At 41.4% G+C, this 17,151-nt stretch overlaps 1 protein-coding gene across 1 annotated transcript in view; it reads right to left on the reverse strand.

Moving 5' to 3' along the window:
- CNGB3 (cyclic nucleotide gated channel subunit beta 3) overlaps nucleotides 1-17,151 on the reverse strand; it is a 133,580-nt gene that overhangs the window by 46,598 nt on the left and 69,831 nt on the right. Inside the window, exons 7-11 of the mRNA XM_066264697.1 lie at nucleotides 14,869-14,919; nucleotides 11,816-11,902; nucleotides 9,216-9,280; nucleotides 8,324-8,446; nucleotides 2,185-2,326 (exon numbers count right to left, since the gene is read on the reverse strand). Coding sequence (XP_066120794.1) covers nucleotides 2,185-2,326; nucleotides 8,324-8,446; nucleotides 9,216-9,280; nucleotides 11,816-11,902; nucleotides 14,869-14,919 — 468 coding nt within the window. The remainder of the gene's footprint in view (nucleotides 1-2,184; nucleotides 2,327-8,323; nucleotides 8,447-9,215; nucleotides 9,281-11,815; nucleotides 11,903-14,868; nucleotides 14,920-17,151) is intronic.

Genomic DNA, 17,151 nt, shown 5'->3' on the forward strand with positions numbered 1-17,151 from the left:
GTTGCTGTTTCTTCCCGTTCCTGCTGCAATCTCAGGTTCAATACGAAGGCGGTGTGGTGCAGTGTGTAAAGCACTGCTTCCCAAATTTTCAGGTGCTTATGAAGCACCTGAAGGTCTTATTAAGATGAAGATGTCAAGCCCTCAAGTTGTGGGTCTCGCCTGCATTCCAAATTTCCCTAGTGACATTGCACTGCTGTCTTGAAGACTGTTCTTAGAGGAGAAAGAGTACTGAACGGGAGCTAGACATAGTTTTTAGTCTCATAATAAGTGCTGTGGACATAGGAAGTGCTAAGTCCATGTTGGATTTTACTGTCAGCACCTATTCTAGTCTAAGGCTCCAGCACACAACTGTAAATTACACATGTGGAATTTGAACTGCACTTCTCTGTACACCAGCCTGCTGTTTCTAATCATTGTTAGTGCCACTTCCCAGCTGTTAAGATTATATTCTATACTCACAGTTCCTAAATGCTTGGTGTGCATCTAAATATGGTCTAAATAGATACACCTTTCTCTCTTCTGTCACCACGCTCAGGTTGGAGTGACCTTACCCCTGTGTCATTGTAGTAACCCTGCTTTTTAATCTTCTGTGTTGTAATGCTTTGATATCTGGGTCTACCTCTTGCAAAGGTAGCTAATTCCTGGAGATATAAAAACTTTACTGGCCGTGCACCCTCCACATGCAAACTAAACCATTCTTTCTTGGGTTCTCACCCTCCTGGTCACTGCCAGCCTGCCCTCATCACCCCAGGGCCAGGGACAAGACAAGTAGAGACAGCTCCTACACCTCAGAGCCCACAAAGTGACTGAAATAACTGGTCCTAACCCCACTCACCCTGCTCACCTGTTCCCTCCCTGCCGCTTCCTCCTGTGGCCCGCTGGGGGGATGTGACCCAGCCTCTAGGACCTGTTTGTACAACAGACTACGTATTTGATGCCCATTGCATCCTGATCTGTTGGCCTCACCATACCTAAGTATAATAAAACCTGTATTTTAGAAAAGTACAACTCCTCCAATTTACATTATATTTTAATTAATCTTTCTTGAATCTCTTTGTTAAAAAATCCTCCTCTGGCCAACTTCCTGTTGCTTTCAGGATAAAATGAACACCTTTAACTGAGCACTCGGAGCCCCTCAACTATCCTGTCCTCGCACACATCTCTCACCTTCTTCCCAAGTGTCCTCCCCTCTGGTCCCTCTGGCGCCCGTTCCAGTCCCTTGGACCTGTGTTTCACCACTGCCATCTCCACGCACTGTTTTTGACGGCTCAGACCACCTATCTGTGAGTGCTGAATTGCATCTGGTTTCGTTTTCAAAGATGTTTTAAATGCATTCTCCTCCCAGAAACCTCTCAAGATGCTTCCCTCTCCCGAGTGAACGCAGAGTTTCCCACTCCCCTCCAGTACTTATGATAGTGGATCCTCGGCACTCACGGCTGTAGGAGCTGAGTGTTGACTGTGTGACTAGCTTCAGACATTATGAAGAATAGTTTAACCAGTTCTTTATCTGGTGGGAATAAGCACTTGGTGAACTGAACTCTTTACCCAACACACAGACTTTAGCGTGGTGTTTTTGCTCTCAAACACAGGGCATGGGAAGTATCTTGTGAATTTGGGAATTCTCAAAGGTATTGGGCTCCATCTCTGACAAATGCCAAGCACCTTAAAACAGTTACTTATGTACCTGCTTTCCTTTCTTTCCTGACTGCAATTCCTTGAGAATGAACACAAGGAAATACCATAATAAACAGCTATGAAATGATGATTTTTTTTCCATCAAATTAATTTGGACAGTGTTTGCTAACTTCTGCATTCAAAGGCCTCTGAAGTTGAATTCTACCCAGGGATTTCATGACAATATTTGAACTTTAAGTACGTAAGTGAGCTTTTGAAGGTTTTTCTGGAAGCGCCAAGACAGAAGTTAATTTAGAAATGGAACTTTCTCTGTCTGTCTCATCGGACATTCATTGCACACCAGTCTTTTGATGGACTGAACAGTTTCAAAATCGAAAGGCACTGGTGACCCATTCACGCCCTCATCCAATTCATTAAAGTAGATAAAAGTTAGTTTGGAAAAAACCCCATATAGATTTTATTCTTTTCCCCTCTGTAAAGTTTACAAAGACTCGTTAGCTTTTCAAAAGTGGCAGTGTTATGTATCTAGATTTTCACATCTCAACTTACCTGACCAATTAAACTGGAAAACACAAAAACTCCCAAGAAAAAATTCAGCAGTTGAAAAACAATTTCAAATAAAGTTTGCGGTTCCGGAAGGCCCCCAATGGTAATCAAACTTCGGACTGCCCAGTAATAACATCTCAGGTACCTGTGAAAAGAGAAGATAGACATTTTGCTTTTTTACTAGAACATTAAAATGCCACCATGCTTGGACAGTATGGATCACTGTTCCGTTAGAACACATGTCCTTCTACTGGTCAGTGTTCTTTCTATAGGCAGCACTGGGAAATACCAGTGGTCTAATGTAAAGCAGAGAAATTGAGGCCATTGCTGAACTACCACACTGGTGAACTGTGAGGCGGTCAGAGCTCAAGGATGCTCATGCAGATGGGAGGTCCACTTGTTTTCAATGACAGACAGTAGAGCAGGTATATACCCTTTGCTCTTTTCTGCCCACAGATCATTATATTGCTGACTGTGTAAACCATGGCAGAGACAGGGGAGGACTAAGCTCCATCTCAAGAAGGAAATTACTCTTAGGCGTAATATGTTATTTACATGGGAATTTAGTATTGAAGAAAACCAAGCACGCTCAGACATACACTTGATAAAGGTTGTGTACTTAGCTCGAACAATTGCAAATGGAGAGACTGGGAATGTTCCAGACCAGGAAAAAAGAGAACGGGAAACCAGGGCAGTAGACAGGAATGTGATAAAGATTAGGGCAGATCCACTCAGCTGGCTGCAGTGGCTCAGGGTTTCCTGGAGACCAAAGCGAGGTGGGGACAGAGGTTTGTATTATAGTCCAGTGGATGCACATTGTAACTTTTGTGCCTGATCAGGGATATGATTAGGCATATTCATATTGCTCTGCTAGCATGGTTTGGATTAGACATTTCCACCAATTCCTTACAGAACATGTTTGGATATAGTGGGTCCTCCCTCACTATTCCACTTCCTAGGGCTGACACAGAAAAAGGAGCACTGTTTACGAGTTCTGCCTTCATCTGGTTGACATTCCTGCTCTGGTGCTCACTTCACACGTGGTATGACCACTTGAGGTAATGGTGTGCTAGTCTTTGAACAAAGGTGATTTTTAATTTTAATTTTTAGTTTTTTTAGAGAAGTAGAGAGAGAGTGAGAGAGAGACAGACAGACAGACAGGGACAGACAGGAAGGAAGAGAGATGAGAAGCATCAACATATAGTTGTGCACCTTAGTTGTTCCTTGATTGCTTTCTCATATGTGCCGTGACCAGGGGACTCTAGCTGAGCTAGCGACCTCTTGTTCAAGCTAGCAACCTTGGGCTCAAGCCAGTGACCTTGGGCTTCAAGCCAGCAACCTTTGGACTCAAGCCAGCTACCATGTGGTCATGTCTATGATCCTATGCTCAAGCCAGAGACCCTGTGCTCAAGCTGGTGACCTCTGGGTTTCGAATCTGGCTCCTCAGCATCCCAGGCCAATGCTCTATTCACTGTGCTATCACCTGGTCAGGCCAAGGGTGATCTTTTTCTTATGAAACTAGTCTACAATTTTCAGATAGTCAAGAATTAGGAGGTTGAAGTTTACAAAGAAAGAATCAAACTGCAGTTGAAGCCACTATTTAAATAAAAATAGATCTAGAAAGAACTGATTTTAAAATTCAATACCTTTTGAAGGACATGAGTTTTTTTGTTTGTTTGTTTTGTTTTTTTTTAAATCTGGGGAATATAGGAAAAGAAAATCCTACACTCTTTAGTAGGGTTTGAAACCACTGTGCCAATAAGATAAAGATATTACTACTCTGCATTTTTTTAAGCAGGCTTCTTTGGACTTACTGATATTATAGTGAACTTGATGTCAAGAAGAACCACCTAGAAGAAGTATGGAATAAATTTAATGGATTGTATTTTTAACTTTCAAATTCCAATTTATAATTACCCATTACCTGGTTTATTTTGCTCCCAGATCCTGGACCTGTGAGTCTTCTTAAACAAAGGGACTTTATTGAACCCAATCCTACCCACGAGTGGAAAACTACCAGCTCCACCCCCTGTGTGACCAACCCCATGACAAGTGCTGGGGCTTCTGTCCCCTCTACAGTCACTGTGGTGTTCACAGAGACAAGCAGATGAAGTCCTTCCTCTCATTTTTAATTTTTTTTTAGATTTTATTTATTCATTTTTAGAGAGAGGAGAGAGAGAGAGAGAGAGAGAGAGAGAGAGAAGGGGGAAGGAGCAGGAAACATCAACTCCCATATGTGCCTTGACCAGGCAAGCCCAGGGTTTCGATCCGGTGACCTCAGAGTTCCAGGTGGACGCTTTATCCACTGCGCCACCATAGGTCAAGCTCTCATTTTCTTATTTGTGAACGTTAAATAACAATCCAACATAGAGCATTAGGCCCTGATTCTCCAAATCTGGAGGGTTAGCCTTAAACTGCTCTTACTGAGTAGGAAATCAGTCTTGTGGGACCTGGGAGTTTTCTGTCCTGATGCCTGGAGGTTTTTTCTAGGATTCTTTTCTCAGTCATGCCTTACACCCAGACATGCACAACCAAAGGCGAGATTTGTAATTTAATTAGATGGTCTCTTATCGATTTTCTAGGATTAGCCTAATTACCCAGCTGCCTTTGTCTCTCTCTGCTCCATTGGACTCTGCTGCTCTACTATTTATATTACATCTGAAGGGTGTCTGGTGTCTCATGTAAAGACTGGTCCTTTCTTTTGCCATTGTCAGAACTGAAGTATCTAGGGGTCCCAGAGTAAATACCTCCATCTACCCTGGTCTTGTTGTCTTCATATGTGAAATAGAGGGCTGAGTGACCCTGAATTTCCCTAGCTCTCAGGCACCGTGGTTTTGACTCTTTCTCACCCATCCATAGGTGTAAGTCCACAACAGCCTGTGCTTCTTACTCTGTCCTCTGAGTGTCTCTGTGTTAGGGATTGGGGCCTAGGATTTGCTAAAAGGTGTGGGTGCATTGGGAATTTTATGTCATAAAATAAATAAATATCTGGACAAAGGTAAGTTAGCGGTATTTCCAGGTACCAAACATCCTTTAATATTTACGTTTTCCTTATGAGCTAAGTCCTTTCCTTGTTGGTCAGATTTCTAATGAAGGATGTCATCTACTCAGTATAAATAACAGTGACCTTCTGTTTTCCACTGAGATGCATAGACATTGGTATTCTGGTGAGGTTCACGGAACAGCTATACACTTCCCTTCTATTTTTAATTGTTCACAATGCCCCACTCATGTTGCACAATTTGCTGCCTAATTCTAACTAGCGCAAGGTTTATGAGACCAGTAGACTCAGAAACCCCCTTCAATGTATAGGTCATCGGAAACCATCACAAGGCTCACTTAGCCCAAGTGTGATAGGAAGCCATAGGAGGAGTGGGTCATATGAATAACGGCCATATACAAATTACCTTAAAATACGTAAAAATGCTGCTTTTAACGTCGCTTTCTTTGTACAGATCGCAACCTGCGTCCCTGGCTGATCACTGGAAATGAAGGCTTTGGCTCTGCGTGACAGCCCTCCCGTCTCGTCTCAGGACGCAGAGCCCATGGGGGAGCGCTCACCTTCCCAGACAGGGAGCTTGGGTGGTCTGATGCAGTGCTGTGACAGGGACTGAGACTTGCTCTCTGGCTCAGACAACGATCACTTTTCATAATTTTTCTGTGAGTGATGAACAAGAACAGGTGGTTTCTAATTCTCTGGTGCAAGGTTCTATTTGTAGCCATTAAATCTGACCTGTTAACTGGGTTCTCAGATCTTATATATCTCAACTGTCTTTGGTTGCTAGATCAATCAGCAGTTACATGTTGACTTCTCACACTTTGATGGTGTATTTGCTCATTTCTCTTCCTTGTATTCATGTTTGTCTTATGTTATTTCTTCGATTTATTATTAGATAGAAATATTTTTTTTAGGTGTGTACACATTAAGAATTAGGATAAAGTAATGGAGAATTGAAACGTTTATCATTATATGTTGACATTCTTTTCTCCTAAAATTATTTTTGTCATAAAGCTTACTTTGACTAATATTGACAATCTCTTGGTTGGCATGCTTTTCTGACCAATTTTCTTTTTTTTTTATTCTAATTTTTTCCCTTCTATGGATGAAGATGCTCCCTTCTTTATTTCTGTTTCCCAGTGGCTGTCTCACCACTCTCCTCCAGCTTCCGTACACATGCTTGTGTTTTAGCCTTCGCAGATTCTTTGTTTCTTTTTTTTTTTTTTTTTGCGAAAGAGAGAGAGAGAGAGAGAGAGAGAGAGAGAGAGAGAGAAACAAGATGGGAGAGATGAGAAGTATCAACTCATAGTTGTGTCACTTTATTTGTTCATTGATTGCTTCTCATATGTGCCTTGATTGGGAGGATCCCGCTGAGCCAGTGACCATGGGATCAAGCCAGCAACCTTGGGCACAAACCGGAGGAGACCTTTGGGTTCAAGCCAGTGACCATGGGATCAAGTCAATGATCTCATGCCCAAGCTGGCGACCCTGCGCTCAAGCTGGGGAGCCTGTGCTTAAGCCAGATGATCCCGCACTCAAGTCGGGGAGTTCCAGCTTTCAAACCTGGGACCTCAGCATTCCAGGCTGATGCTCTATCCACTGCACCACCACTCAGGCTAGATGTTGGAGATTCTCTTTTACAATTTTGAAAGCAATGAAAACTGTTGTAATTTATCTAGAAATGTATCTTATAATAAGTAATCAGCAAAAATGAAAAGTAACTGATCTTGTTGAATTTTAGAGATGAGGCACTGTGGATGTGTGGTCTGCACAGTGGCTGGAATCAGAAGTTTGAAGTATTAGCACACTAGCTTAATGGAAGGCATTCTGATGCAAGTCTCTGTTAGTTTGCTAATATGGAAAAAACATTTATAAAACTCAGGCATGTAATGATGTTGGATTACACACTCACTTTTAAGCAACTTTTACTATAGTGGATACCTTTCTCAGCTTTCTATATAAGTTAGTTATTTAGAGTAAATTCAATACTTATTTAAGTTAATCCACGTGCTAAAGGGAATTACTTTCAGATTTGATTGAAAACTTTCAAGGGGTCTTCTGTGTGTGTATGTGGGTGTGTTCTCCTAACCAGTGGGCCTTCTGACTTTAAATGTTTAAAGCCAGTTCTGGTGAAAAGTTTACAAGCATTGCTGTCACCCCTCACATGCTCGTCCCCACTTTTGGCAGGGTGCAATTCTGGAAGGTCCCTTTGCTTGCTTTGCTGGGTCTTGTCATGGCTTTCATTCCAGAGGCTACTGTGGGTAGTCCTTTAAAGTCATGTTGGGACGTGCTCTTTCCCAGCGAGGACAGTGCCTCGAATGTCTCAGTGTCATTTCAGTGGAGCGGGAAGTGCGTAGAATCTGCTTGACCAAAAGGAAACCTTGCTGTTGGATAACCGGTTGCCGTTAATGAGTCTCCTGTGCTGAAATTTTCAGATGATCTTTTATTCTTGGGAAACATGCATGTCTATTGTCAAGTTTAATTTAGGGTCCTTGTTACTTTCTGAGTGTTTAATTGAGTTAGTGGTTCTAGCTGACTCGTAAACCATTAAACCATTAATTAGTCCTGTACCTGCCTTCTGAATAATTAACGTAGCTCATTGCTAAAAATCAGCATTGGAGTTATTAAAAGTTACCTTCCCCTCAGCTGTCTAAAGTAGAGGCTTCCAAACTTTTTTGGTCATGATGCAGAGTAAGGAAAGCATTACCTAGGTCAACCTGGGATGTGCACACACACGCACACACATGCACATGCACGCCCCTACCTACTAGGCATGACAGACTCTGATGCTTCCTATTCTGTTCACCTCTACTTGACTCTCTTTCACTGAAAACATCCTATTAAAGAGTTTCCACTGCCTGTTGATGGGGTGTGACTTTCAGTTTCTAAAGCACTGGTTTAAGAAGACTCTTATACAGAAATAGAACGTTAAGCCCTGGCCGGATGGCTCAGTTGGTTAGAGCATCACCCTGAAGCACAGAGGTTGCCAGTTTGATACCTCATCAGGGCACATACAGGAACAGATTTTCCTGTCTCTTGCTCTCTATCTCTTCCTCTCTCTAAAATCAATAAAATAAATATAAAAAAAACAACAACAAATGTTAAGAAGACACAATAACAGTTTCTTTTAAAATGAAAACTTACTTGTTTCCTTCACCATTATACACCCATCGAGTAGTTCCAATCCCTTCATAGTCGGAAGCCCAGTAGTATGCGCAGGCATTCACGTGCAGGGTGAACAACAAGTACCCCGTGGTCCGCACTACTCTGTCAGGAGATCAAGTGCATAGTGAGGACTTGTGCTGTTTCTGGAAAGCAGCCTATTTTAACATTTCCTTTTCCTTAAAACCTCCATTGAACTTCCTTGCTCCAAATTTGTGAGCCACTTACTCTCATTAGTACCAGGTAAAATGGTGGTGCCTGGGCAAGTTTTTCAACTGCCGCATCCTAACTGGGGCTGATGAGTGGTAAAAACATTTTCTCTCTTCTCACGAATCAACGCCCTGAAACACATGCCTCCTGGGTCACCCCTCCATGTTGAACCCAATTTTACAGGATACCTTGGGAGAGCTCATGGGGCTTTATGCTACGATTCACTGTGACCGAAGGTCTCCGTGCAAATGAAGTTCAGGACAGCACAATTTGGCTGAGGACATCTTGTCATGAGAGGGACGTGACATCAGCTTGTGACAGCGCTCATTTATGTGGACTTGTTCTGATAAAAGCAGTCAATCTAGCTTATTTTTAGTCCCATATTCTTCCAAAATCTAGGACAATTGTCATACTTTTATTCCACAACAGAATATGTTCTAGAATACAACCTTATACTTTATCCAGATGAAAAGCTGAGAGTGTTCCTTCTCTACCTTATACTTTATCCAGATGAAAAGCTGAGAGTGTCCCTTCTTTACCTTATACTTTATCCAGATGAAAAGCTGAGAGCGTCCCTTCTCTCTTGCAGAGAGGTCACACTGCTCGCTCCACAGTGCACCCTCACTTCCCCTCCTGGCCCCGGCATGCACTGAGCTCTGCTTACCTATAGACATATGCCTTGTTCATTATTGACTCCAGGCGGTGATTGAATTCAAAGAACGAAGTGAACTGTGTAGACAGCAAGCCAAAGAAATCCCAAAGTGTGTTAGTCTTAAGGACATCTATTTAAATAAACTGTATTAAATAAATTTTATCTGCCATTGAAAATAATTCCATTCATATGTCTTTAAAAACCTAGGGTATGTTTGGTGGTGTTTTCCTTTCCTCATGGCACCAATGCCCAGAGCTGCCGGCTGTATTTCACTTCTATCCTCTAGTTAGTCTTGTTCATAATGCTTAGTGAAAACCAAGCTTAAAATATCTTTTCCTGTTTTAAAGCATATAATAGAACTCTTATTTCAAAATAATTAAGTTTGCACTGCCTCAAAACCTAAGTAAAAGAGGAAAAGTATAATACATTGAAGCCATAAATAGGCACAACGTCCTGAAGCTCAATGCTAGCTTTACTTCTAAGCAGGTTGCAATAAATGTGTTTTATTTCAACAATATTTAAAGTGCAGTAAATATTAGTGTTGGTGAGCTATTCATGACATTGTTCAAAGAGACAATGAGTTTACACACATCTAATCTCTAATTCTCATCTCCCTCATTGCTAAAGTGAAGTCATTTGGAAGAGTCAATGATGGAATGCATATCAAGTTTAACAAAGTTTCCTTTCAACAAATGCTGTGGCGGCTCTGCTTGCCATGTTCCTGGTGTCAGGGTCTGCCATCCGTCTTCCCCAGATGTGAAGGAGATGACCCCTCGATTGGTAGACCCTTTGGCATTCCTTTTAAGAAGGGCATCTTTGGAAATACAAGCTCTCATTGCTCCTGTTCAAGATTTATATGACATTTCACATCCTGATTCTTCTTAGGTTGGTTTTAGTCACCTGATGAAGTTTTGAATTATAAAACGTTTATGCCATAGAATCTTTTGGACCAGGCAATACACTCACTTAGTTCAAAAACAGTAGCAAGTACAGTTGTCCCTCACCATATTGTAGTTCACTTTTCATGGTCTCACTGTATTTTGGATTTTTAAATTGTATATATCTAATTTTATATCATGGATTTTTCACTATACTGGTACCATGGGATTTTGCGGTATATAGGTATTTTTATATATTTATTATTTTAATTATTTTGGCAGTAAAATAAACATTTTCTAGCCTAAAATATTGAAAACAATATAAAAATATTAATTAAAACATATTAAAAGAATATTAAATAGAAATAAAGCCTTAAAATATAAATAAAAAAATAAATATAAGGTCGCTACTTCATGGATTTTCGCCTATCTTGGGGGGTCCTGGAACCTAACCCCTGTGATAGATGAGGGACCACTGTATGCCTGACCTGTGGTGGCGCAGTGGCTAAAGCATCGACCTGGAATGCTGAGGTTGCTGGTTCAAATCTCTATGCTTGCCCAGTCAAGGCACATATGCGAAGCAATCAATGAACAACTAAAGTGAAGCAACTATGAGTTGATACTTCTCTCTCCCCACCTCCTCTTTCTGTAAAATTAATAAATGAAATCTTTAAAAAAATCAACAGTAGCAAGTATATCTCTTCAGGAATCCTGTCTCTGTCAATCCCGATTTTCTCTCCTCCTCTCATCGCCACCTCAGTTAATCATTTTCATTAGATTTTTGTGGCCTCCCACTGTTTATGTAAACACATAAATTGGGGTATTTCCTCTTTTTGTCATAAAAAAGTTAGTATTGTTATATAAGCTCTTCTGTAACTAGCTTGTTTTTTAAAACATTTTTTAAAAAAGATTTTATTTATTGATTTTTCAGAGGGTGGGGGGAAGGGAGAGAGAGAAAGAGAGAGAGAGAGAGAAAGGGGAGAAGCGGGAGGCATCAACTCATCTTCTTGTACATGCCTTGACCGGGCAAGTCCAGGGTTTTGAACTGGTGACCTCAGCATTCGAGGTCAGCACTCCATACTGCATGACCACAGGTCAGATACTAGCTTGTTTTTTAACTTGGCAGTTTATCTTAGTGTCTTTTCATAAAGTTCACAGGAAACTTCCTTTTGTGTAGTTTTTTTTTGCATTACAAAGTGTCTTCTATCACATAGGTGTACCACAATTCATTTAACTAGTTCCCTGTTAATGGACATTTGAGTTGTATCCCTGTATGGAGATAATCTTGATTTCGCAAAATTTTTCCTGGGAATACAGAGTTTTAGATGCCTAAGAAAGCTTAGTGGTTGATGGAACGCTCTCCTATTACAGCCAGTATCCCAGGAGTCCAGTGACTGTCTAATAAAAAAGAGCAAATGGGAAGGAATAAAGTTATCAGATTCATTTGTAACTGCAATTGTCTATAGAAGCAGCAAAGCATCCCTATCTTAGAGTGTAAACACACCTGCTGTGAGATACAGGATAAAAACAAGCAAGAACAACTTCTGTCAGTAGAAACAATGGTGCCTTTCCATCACAGAGTTTCTGACATTAGCAGCATTGATGAAGGCAGAAAAATGGACAGTTTGGGGAAATGAAGAACATGATATTTTCAGGATATTTTTAAGTCACTTCAGGATTTCCATGATGGTAATAATGCAATCCCAAGTAAGAATCACAATATAGTTATCTTACCTTCAACATCCTGTTTGTCCTAAATATTGGATTAAACCCAAAGAAGAGGTAGAGAATATCAAATGGCATTACTGATGCGACATCCAGCTGTGGGAAGAACACATTCACAATTATGTTGTGTTTATGTGCCTTTGGGATATGGATTGACTTATATATATACCAATGCGTGTAAAAGTTGGTCACCCACCATCATGAATTTTTTGCTGCTTAACACGAAACTGCCATCACTTAAGCATGCATGGTGCCATGGGACAGCATGTTAGCACCTGAGGACCAGACCACAACACTGCAGCCCACTCCAATGCGCCTCATCGCCTCCTGCATGCCTCTGACGTGTCCTCTGGGTCTTTGGGATTTTCACTGCACTGTCCCATGTGTTTCAGAGATGGCATGGCTACTAATGTCATAATACATTTTAGCTCTTGGATTAAAAAATCAAGTCTTTCCTTGATTTTATTTGAAAGCACCATACATTCACTGCAGTGATGTATTTTTATGTCTCAGCCGATTTTCCAGGGCCCACAACTGGTTATATTGTTGATTGCTCTAGATGCCAGCACCCTTCCTACTGCTGTGCTCTTAGGATCATATTACTAACAGCAAGCTGCCAAGAAGCAAGTGTCAGAGGTTGTGCAAGCGGAGAAGGAGGAGCAGCTACCCAGTCCCATTCACGGTTAATCAGCATCCCGATGGGTGAACGCACTAGTACAGGGCTAGTACAGCTAAACATGTACATTTTTACATTTTTCATGTATTTAAGTTATTCTGGCCTTCCATTACCCTGGCAATTGTGAAATGATAACATCATATACTTGAGCACTTTCCTGTTTGCAGTGACAACAACACAAATTCTTTTGTATGAGATAATTATTCATTTTCATTTTTGTTTATATGGTAATGGAAAAACAGGGTACATTAAAAACCATTTAATTTATTTAAAGCAATTATGGGCAGGGAGAAGCTTTCTGGAAGGCCACACACACGAAATGGAGAGTTAATTAACTGTACCAGTTAAGTGTCATGGAAAAGCAATGGGATCTTCAGTTTGAATTGACCAGAGTGGCTATCAGAAACAAATTACTCACAGGCGGCATTGGTTTGCAAATGGTACCATATCATCAAACCCCACTGATTTTACCTCACAGATATGGCACCCCATCACAAGCTGAGGGGCGCATGTTAACAGTTATTATCACAACATCTCACAGATAAGAAGGGGGGAGGGTGCAGGCCTGTTGTCGGGTCTAGAGCATTTTCTCAGCATTCATGTTTTCATTTTGAATCATAATAATCCTTTCCTTCTTTGTTCCCTCCTTCCCTCCCTCTCTCTCTCCTTCCCTCCTTCCCTTCCTTCTATCCTGTGAGAGGAGGGGAGGCAGAGACAGACTCCCGCATGCACCCTGACTGGGATCCACAGAGCAAGCCCACTAGGGGGCAATGCTCTGCCCATCTGGGACCCTTGCATCATTGCAACTGAAGCCATTTTTTAGCACCTGAGGCGGAGACCATGGAGCCATCCTCAGTGCCAGGGACCAACTCACTCTAATTGAGGCTTGGCAGCAGGGAGGGGGGAGAGAGAGAAAGAGACAGAAAAATGAGAGGGGGAGGGGTGGAGAAGCATATGGGTGCTTTTCCTGTGTGCCTTGACTAGGAATTGAACCTGGGACTTTCACATGCCGGGCCAACCCTCTACCACTGAGCCAACTGGCCAGGACTCCTTTTCTTTTTTTAACCTGTAAACTAACTGCATTAGAACTCACATTCCTGATCTCTTACTGGCTGTCTAATCAGCTGCTCCACTGCCCACCCGGCTTCTCCATGCAGATGGACTATCCTTTGTCCTGCCTGGCATGAACACTGGTGGGATGTGTGTTGATAGAGATGACTCGTTTCTCACTGAATCATAGGAACATGAACCGAGGGAGTATGACAAACACTGTGCTCTGTGCAGGGCACTCTGCAAGGCATGGCGGTGCAAACAGGAGCCAGACAGTGCCTCTGTCCTCTAGAAGTTAACAACCTAACAGTAGACCTACCAAGCATCAAAATAACGATGACACAATGCCATAGTGCAGGCAGGCAGTGTGCAGGGGGTTCAGAAGGGGGAGTGCCCCCAATGAAATAAATACAACCTTTTACATTTATAAACCCACATTAAAGTCAAGAAAGTCATGAAGAGTTTGCAATAAGCTTGTGGCACGTAGAAAGGATGATCTGTCCTCTTGCTAGAGTTCATCAAAGTAGTGCAGGGTTTTCACAAAGATGTCTATGTATGTGGTAACTTTTTCACAAAAATAGTTGCAGATAAAAACAAACTGAAATGATTTTAATCATTATAGGTTGCCAATTGGGGCAATTTGGCACTTAATCCCAGATTTGTATTTTTTTAAACAAAATTTGAGGCCACTGAAGTGTTGTCCTTGAAAAGGGGGTGGAGTTGGAGGTTATGCATACTGATTGGGTGACCTAGAGAACCCCAAATCTCTACCCATTTCTCAGCATTAGGGGGAAAAATAAAAGATGACAAAGCACTTGGCTGTAAATAATTAAAAGTAAAAAACACAAGATTATAGTGCTCTTTGAGGAAGAGAAGATGCCATGCCATTTAAATGATTATTTCTTTTCTATTTTTTATTTTTCTTACATGAACAAGAACAAAACAGGAGTCGAGATGATTTCATAGACTTTTACATCATCACAGCAGGTGTTTGAAGGCCAGCGTTCTGAATGGATGAGACAAAGAACAAAGTGCACTCCTTCCTTTAATGTTTAAATCAGAACTTCAGAGTGGGCACTAACATTTTGTTCTGCCTACTAAACACCCACACGTTGAGTTGTACATAGGCACACACAAGGAATATATTGTGTAACTACTGAGAAGCAAAAGCTCAGGCTTCCCTTTGTCTAATAAACCTTTGTCTGAATAGAAGGTTACCAAGGCTATGATTCTGAAGAAAAGCAGATTTTATTTTTTGGTAGAAATTTATAAGTGGGACTTAAAATTAAAGTGGCAATGGATTGCTTGGACAATTTTGAAATCGTAAGTCACCTACCTGAAATTTTGTAGAACTCCTGTAGTGTCTCGTTAGCTCATGCGAATCCACCTGAAATATGTTACATTTATATTTTATATTAATTTTACCCAGTGTCATCAGTTGTTTTTATCACTTTAAAAACATTGATAGCTCTTCTCTACTGGCTCCTTCCAACGTCAGCCTATGGACATGCACTAGCCTGTCATATTTTAAAACAAAAATAGCCCTCCCTTGGAACCTGTTTTCTCTGTTTTTGCCCTATTGTCATACTCAAACTTTTTTAAAAAAGATTTTATTTACTCCTTTTTGAGAGAAGAGAGAAGAGAGAAAGAGAGAGAGAGAGAGAGAGAGAGAGCTAGAGAAGAGAGGAAGAGCAGAAAGCATCAACTCCCATACGTGCCTTCACCAGGCAAGCCCAGGGTTTCGATCCACTGACCTCAGTGTTCCAGGTCCACACTTTATTCACTGCGCCATCACTGGTCAGGCACTGACACTCACACTTCTTAAAGGGAGTTTCTGCATTGCTTTAGCTTATGTTCCTCCTTCATAGTTAACCCTCACCCCATGCAATGTGGTGCCACAGGACTTTTGTTCACTCCTCTTATTCCATCCAGACCAGCATGCGAGAGCCCTGGTGACCTCCCGTGGTCACACCCAGGGAGCCCTCTCTTTCATAGCACTTGCCATGCTTTAAAATCACACGTGTCTCTCTTGGCCCATTTATTTAGAATCAGTTTATTCCATTAAATGGTAATCTGTCTCAGGACAAGGCTGATTTAGTTTAGCAACTCTATGTAATTAGTTGCTAAAATAGATTAGGAGCCCAACAAATATGTGTTGAGTGGATGAGTAGATAAAGGAATGAAGAGATGAACGAAACTTTTTGAAGCAGTTGACATTTGGGGCCGGGGGACAATTTTTCCTTGAAACGATCTTTTTCCAAAGAACCTGTAATGCCATTCTTGGTTCTCTGTATTTCTTTAGTTCCAACTTCTCAGGACCTTAAATTCTAGGGCTAGCTGTTTAAAAGTCAACAGCCCCTGAAATCCAGCTCTCTTTATGCTTGCTTCCAGGGAAATTTCATCCACTCTCATTGTTTCAAAGTTCACCATGTATGCTGATACATGGGGGCAATACCTATGTATTCTGCTTCTTCAGTTCCCAACACAATGTTGAACATATGGTAGGTGCTCTCAATAAATGTTTAATAATGGCCCTGGCTGGCTAGCTTAGTGGATGGAGTGTTAGCCTGGCATGCTGACATCCCAGATTTGATCCCTGGTCAGGGCACATATGAGAAGCGACCATCTGCTTCTCTTCCCTTCCCTCTCCCCCTTCTCTTTGTCTTCCCCTCTCATAGCCAGTGGGTTGATTGGTAGAGCCTTGGTCCCTGAGGATAGCTTGGTTGATTTGAGCATCGGCCCCAGACGGGGTTGCAGGGTGGATCTGGTTGGAACACATGTGAGAGTCTGTCTCTTTATTTCCTATCCTCTCAGTTAAAAAAAAAATGATGTGTAGTAAGTGGTAGATGAATAGAAAAGCATTTGTTAACATTCAGACCTAAAAGAATTAATGCTAACATCGAACTTACATCCTTATATTTTAGTTATAGGTGGGGAGGACTTGTCTATGTACTATTAATTCATTGACAAATTATGTTAACTTGTAACATGGAAGCAGCAGCATCTTCCAACAGTGCCCACCCAGGCTGTCCAAGGTCAGAGGTTCTGAACTATTGCCGAGCGACGTTAGAGCCAGCTCCCCGTTTCCTTCCTTCCCCTTTTCTCGCTGCAACTTCTACCTGTGCACACACACTACATTTTACAGAAAGATATCTGAAAATCGATACAACATGCTTGTTTAATGACTTTTACTGTGAACCAAAATGGCATACGTAGAAGTTTAAGTTGAATAACATACCAAGCTTAAGTAAAATCTGTCAGTGCCTTCAAAGCTTTTATAAATGGCACAGATGGATTCATTTCGAGTGCTAAGAAATCAAGTCAGATTACTCCCCCACCTGCCAGTCATGGAGAAATGTTTTGTTTTTTTTTTTTTAATTTTTTTAAAGCACATCTGTGCCTTTCCTTCTGAGTGTCTAGGGTCCTGTGATGGAGTAAATGTGAATGAAACCACAACTCACGAGGCTGAATGAAAATGCCATCTAGTGATTCCACATCCCTTTTCTTCGAAGCCCTAAATAAATCCGGCATCGTTAGTTTTATGAGGATCAGCATGCTTGCCGGTTACAATCAGACACTTACTTTAAAAATGTTTCCCTGGTAAATCTCTCTCTTTTAA

The sequence above is a fragment of the Saccopteryx bilineata genome, chromosome 3 (genome assembly GCF_036850765.1).
Source record: "Saccopteryx bilineata isolate mSacBil1 chromosome 3, mSacBil1_pri_phased_curated, whole genome shotgun sequence".
NCBI lineage: Eukaryota > Metazoa > Chordata > Mammalia > Chiroptera > Emballonuridae > Saccopteryx > Saccopteryx bilineata.